General features: G+C 40.3%; 1 protein-coding gene across 1 annotated transcript; it reads left to right on the top strand.

The window, feature by feature from the left end:
• Positions 1-156: 156 nt before the first annotated feature.
• Positions 157-5068, top strand: tpt1 (tumor protein, translationally-controlled 1). The gene is made up of 6 exons (XM_086091909.1): positions 157-315; positions 1109-1176; positions 1776-1960; positions 2061-2166; positions 4508-4624; positions 4746-5068. Exons 1-6 carry the CDS (start codon positions 288-290, stop codon positions 4746-4748), a joined length of 507 nt encoding a protein of 168 aa, XP_085948035.1. The 5' UTR covers positions 157-287; the 3' UTR covers positions 4749-5068.
• Positions 5069-6102: the final 1034 nt, after the last annotated feature.

Raw genomic sequence — 6102 nt, 5'->3', positions numbered from 1 at the left:
TAAAAAAGGTTTTTGGTTGTCACAGGAAATGCACAATTTCGCTGTTTGCAAACTGCCCAAAATAATAATAATAATAATAAAAAGGGATTACCCAAGTGTAGTACCAGCATTGGCCACCGTGTGAGAGTAGCAGCAAAGTTCGCGACTCCAGGCCCACCCCCGCCGATGACGTCATTAGGATGTAAATGGTCCGCAGCGTGGCCCGTTAGGCCTTTTCGTCTCCCGTTTGGTTTGCGGCGGCAGGGTTTCTTTCTGTCTCGGGAAGATTTAACACCAAAGCGGCAAAAATGATCATCTACAAGTGTGTCATCACCAGTAAGGAGTTTTCCCACCTATTTACGTCTTCCTTTCACAATCGCCGTCTCAGAAGTGATTTTGCGAGTGATTAAAAAAAATGTTTAAAAATAGTTTTGAGTTGGCGCTCGCTAACTCGCCGCCCAGCTAACTCGTGCCGTCGCGTTCCTTAATGCTAATGCTAAGTTGCTATCAAAATGACGCCATTACGACGACCATTGTTCGATGTTTGGCGTTACGTTTAAGCAAAAAAACATATAATTTCGGTGCGTGTAACGGCCGAGATGGCTCGCCGTGAACGTCGATGACGCCTCAAAATCGCGTGGCCGCTCGCTTGTAGTGTAACCGAGTGTAGACGTCTTTTCCTGCTTCATCTAAAGTTAGCATTAGCATCACATCCACGAGAAAGTCCGTCTCACTGTACTTGAATGGCGGACGTGTATGTCAACTCGTTGAGGCGTTTAGCCAATATACTACTTAATTTATGTACCCCCTTTGTCATGATAATTCGGCGAACTAGTAGAACGTCTATTTTTTTCAGCAGCATTAGCAATAGGTAGTGTGTTGCTAGTTAGGACCAACTACGCACTAGTTGACAAAGTGCTTCACTAGTAGTACTAGTTAGTACCGTGCAGCCCGTTTTTTCCCTCACTAGAAACACGTAGGCGCCTCACTAGTACTACAACTAAGCTGAAGTTCATTCACAGTAAGGCACTCATTTCAAACTAGTAGGCTGTAAGTGGCACAAAGAGTTTTTTTATTTCCACACTAATTTATTTTCCCCTTTATAATGTTTAATGTCTTTCTCCCGTAGAGGATGAGATGTTCACAGACGTCTACCCAATGAAGGAGACGCCGATCTTCTACGAAGTGGAAGGAAAGGTGAGCAAGTAACAAGGGAGGGAATGTCCAGTAAATGACACCTCATCACTTGTTTGTTAGTCATCCGCTGCTGAAACGTCACAATGCGTGGATGACTAACCCAGTTTGGGACGGAAGCCACATTATTTGGACTTGATGTGTTAGGAGCACAGTGATTGATTGGTTACACTGGTAAACTGATTTTTTTTCCCTTCAATTTAGGGCGGAGTCCCAAAAACGTTTTGGGGAGGGCGGGGGTGATAATCTTTTTTTTTTGTACAGTTGTAAGTGGATGCATGCTAACTTTTTATTTTTTTTTAAATACTGATAACCTAAATGCGATGGGGGATCTTTACTTAAATTCACATGGTCCATAAATATGTAACCCAAAAATGTACTGCAGTGATTCACAATCCCTATGCAGCAAGAAGTTATCACATTTCACTTGACATAATTGGCCCAAAACATATCAAGCCGTGGCAATTCAGGCAACAAAGGGGTGCCTTGCTCGAAGGCATCCTCCATCTATATCGAGAAAAAAAATCTGTTGGGTTGTTCCAACCATTTGGAAGCAAATGTCAACTAATGGTGACGCCCGATGGCCACTTGTGTTTTTTTAGCACATCACCACTTCCAGCAACATCGATGAAGCTTTACTCGGCGCCAACGCGTCGGCTGAGGAGCAGGTGGAGACCACGGAGGCGTCGGTGGTGTCCGGCATCAACATCATCATCTTCCACAAGCTGCAGGAGACGACCTTCGACAAGAAGGGTTTCGTCGCCTACCTCAAGGACTACGTCAAGAGGTACGTCGCCCCTCGTTTAGCCGTCTTGTCTTTCTCGATCGATTTTTTTTTTTGATCTCGCTCAAGTCGACCGACCGCAAGCAATTCCTTTCTCGTTCAGCATAAAGGCCAACCTGCTGGAAAGCAACCCTGACCGAGTGGTGCAGTTCGTGGCCGACGCCAATATTGAAGTCAAAAAGGTCATCGCGGACTTCGATAATTTGCAGGTAACTAATCCTCGTCTCTCACCATCCTCTGCTTCTGCTGCTTTATTTAACTTCAGATAGCAGAAAGTCTTCCTTAACGTCACCAAATCTCTTATTTGCTTCTCAACTTGGACGCTTCATTCCACCAAAAGATTGAGTGTCGAGCTCGACCAAAGTTTTTCCTCCCCGGGGCCAATACTGATAATTAGCAGAAAATTGTGGTGTTTAAAATTTGAATAGTATCCACCTTATTCTCAGTCCCCTTGAGCCTTTGCGTAAATTATGCTAGTGACTTACGCAGTAGCAAAGCCACCGTTTTAACACAGCGTGCAGTCGCATGTTTACTTTCCGAACTCTGTTGCATCAGATGTGAGGCGCCTAAAAGAGACGTAGGAGCCAAAGCCTTCCCACTGCATGTTAACTAGGGGTGGGAATCTTTGAATGTCTCACGATTTGATTACGATTTTTGGGCGTGCGATTCGATTCAGAATCGATTTGCGATTAAGAAATATTTTTGATTCAAAATGATTTGATTGACGATGATTTTTGCTTCAATTTATAGATGTATCGTAATGATCTACTCCAGTCTGGCTCGCTAATGCTAATTAGCGCGCTACTCGCGGCACTTTTATCACTCAAAAGGCGGCTCCACGCTGCAAAAAAAAAACAACTTTTATTGGAATAACTTTTGATTGTGACTTTTTCCTTCTCTCTAATGTGGCTACAACTTAACAGTGTATCAGACCGCGTGGAACCACACTGCCCCTAAGTGGCCAAATCAGGCACAACATGAACAGCGCTCCCAATAAAGGCACACACAAACAAAGGGAAGACAGTATAAAATAATTTAAAATAAAATTGGTTTTGGGACATTAAAAATCGATTCTGAATCTGACTTAATGAGAATTTTTTTTTTTTGGGGTACACCCCTAATGTTAAGCACTTGACTGGGGAAGTGTAACGTTTGATGTAAACGAGCTTCACGTCACCTGATGTCATAGACTGCAACTCAACTTCACCAAAATGTATGCGAGGATCTCTACTTATAGCAATTTCAACCGTTGTAAACCTCTCCGCAATGGCTCATGATGAAAATGCTTACCGGTCCAAAATATTGCTGCGACTGTTCTAATAATTCCAGAGTTTGACTATTAGTGAGGTGTCATTTCTCCGATACAGCAACATGTCGGAGAAAGTTGAATGAATATACTTCCACGAATAAAAGGCAACGTAAAGTAAACAAGTCTTAGAAAATTCCAGTATGGTTGAAATTAATCTTTCACTTATCTTTTATCTCTTAAGTAAAAAAAAAAAGGGGGGGCTGCAGGAAGTTCCCAGCATTTTGGGTCTGATGCATCACCAAAATAACCCCGTTTTAAATGGACCTCTTTCGGCCTGCAACTAAATCTGTCAATTATTTTTAACTATTAGTCGATGAATCGGATAAAAAAAAATAGTGCTGTTAAAGGTGAGTCTCCTTTAGCTTGACAACAGTTGGTTACGTTAAAGGTAGCACATGTTGTGTTTGAGCAATGAACATAACTACATGCATTAAAGAAAGGCATTTAATAAATGTTTGCGTGTGACATTCAGAATATTTGTTCATGTCAAACTACTGGGGTCGATTTTTTTTTTTCTCCTCCCATTTTAAATTATGCAACTAACTGATTGGAAAAAGAGGAGGATGAGAGTGTTCAGTCGATCATAACATTAAATGTCAAAAGAATTCAAGCTAATTTGGCAAGAATTTTTTTTGATAATTTTAATTAAGTAATTCATCAAAATTCTAAGATGTGATCAATCTGATAAAAAATAAAAAATCGTTTGACAGCTCTTGAAAAATATATAAAACATGTTTAAGTTTCCATCCCATTATTAAAAAACAATGACATTGTTTCCAATAGACAGTGCAAACTTCAATTATGATTAGGTACTAGTTTGTAATGATGGCCAAATGAAGCTTCATGAAGCACTTGTGATATATTTTGTTACTCCTCTAGGTGGCACTCTTGGCTTAAAGATACAGTGGAAATGTCATTAATTTCCACCGCATTAGCCTTGAGCGTTAAACCAAGAGCACCATCTTGAGGAATAAAAACATATTGCAAGTGCTTCATGAAGCTTCCTTTTCCCATCACGACTAGTTTGGACCATAACATGTCCCAAAAATGTCAATAGTTCTCTTGAGGTCATGCCACAATATCTCAACCGGGTTGAGGTCAGGGCTTTGGCCGGGTTTGTCTGAAACTCCCGAAACCTCCTGTTGCAATACCAATCTTCTTTCCAGCTTCAAGTTTTCCCTTCATCTTATGTCCGGGTGTGTGTCTGATGGATGTGCTCATCCTCGTTGTCTTCTTACCAGTTTTTCACCGGCGAGTCCATGAATGTTGACGGCATGGTTGGAATTCTGGATTACCGCGAGGACAACGTCACACCTTACATTCGCTTCTTCAAAGATGGCCTCCTCAGTGAGAAATGTGTAAGTGCTCTGTCCCGGCTCGCGTTAATACATTGATTTCCGAAAGGCACATCAAACCAACGTTGAATGTATTACGCCAGGTGTTGCATACGATTAATGGCGGATTTTGTTTTTGTTGCAGTAACTACGTGGACTAATCCGTTTGGTAACTGGCTGCTGCTGCTGCTTCTTCTTCCCAAATGCCCCGAGAGCAGAGTGCATCATGTGCGACTTTGACATCATGGCCCACCGGACAATAGTTTTTAAATTTTGTTTTCCCTTGCCGTTATCGTGTTTGTTTTTGTCGGTGAAACTGAAGGAATGTGCTCAAAGCTCCCAGAGTTGGACATTTTGGATGTTTTTGCAAAGACAACACTGCTTTCCTTCATGTTCTGGGTTCATGGATGCATTCGAAATTCCATCTACGTTATTGCTTTAAATTGGAAATAAATCTGAGTACCATCATCTGCTCGTTTACTTTTTTTAATTGGGATGTGCCGTATTGAGATGAACTCCAAATGCGACTACTTGATAGCGGCTTAATGTCTTTGTAGCCTCGTCTTTAATAATTAGCAAGCAAATACATTTTGTGTGTTGGGACTTTTTTGGTTATGGTCAAAAACTAGAGGTGCAGATGTTAAATGCAATTTTTTTGTGGTTAATTTTATTTATTTTCCAACAGCATCACATGGATGTGAACTACATGCTATATACTATACTAATACTATATTATTTTTCATGTACACTTGATACTGTTAAAAAAAAAATACTTGTTGACTGAAGATCATATCACCTGTGCTGAGGAAATATGTAATGACCAATCATGGGTCATTTGTTTTCTGGGTTTGGTTGCCAAACTGAGCTGATAGTTTTTTTTGTTTGAGTTTTTTGCACTTTTTAAAAATATCTTTAACAAATTGATATCAATAGCCAAAAGCATGGCAAACATAAGCAGCACAGTAAACATACAATTCATTATACACAACAATCTCACAATAACAGTAAAAGCGAGCTGATTGGTCGTTGCCTGTTCCTGAGCACAGGTTACGTCATCTTCAGTCGACAGCAAGTGGTAAAATGAGTTTTTAAAGGTATTAATTGTTCATGAAAAATTACGTATTAATTATAGACAAAATATTCTTACTGTTGAAAATGGCTCAAATTGCTAAAAATTGAAGTGAGAGGAAAATGTAGACATCGCCATCTGACGTTGTCTGATCTGAATATATTATATGACTGGATAGCCGATAGGCCAAGACTTTTGAAGCCGTGAGGCCGCCATATTACTCCTCCCAAGAAACGTTTCTCAGCATACGATCTTATAAATTTACATGATCGAAATTGGAGAACATTTGAGACAGTACTTAGTAGAAACAGTATGATTTATGGTGTTTTGATTTCTTAAACATAAACAACAGGACTTCAGACATTTTACAACATGCCTTAAATACATGTTTAAGTTATATGCTTAATGATGTTTACAGGAGGAAACTTGTTTG

Source organism: Leptonotus elevatus, chromosome 12, assembly GCF_054856555.1.
Source record: "Leptonotus elevatus isolate MCC_2025b chromosome 12, RoL_Lele_1.0, whole genome shotgun sequence".
Classification (NCBI taxonomy): domain Eukaryota; kingdom Metazoa; phylum Chordata; class Actinopteri; order Syngnathiformes; family Syngnathidae; genus Leptonotus; species Leptonotus elevatus.
This window is presented reverse-complemented; position numbering and strand designations above follow the sequence as displayed.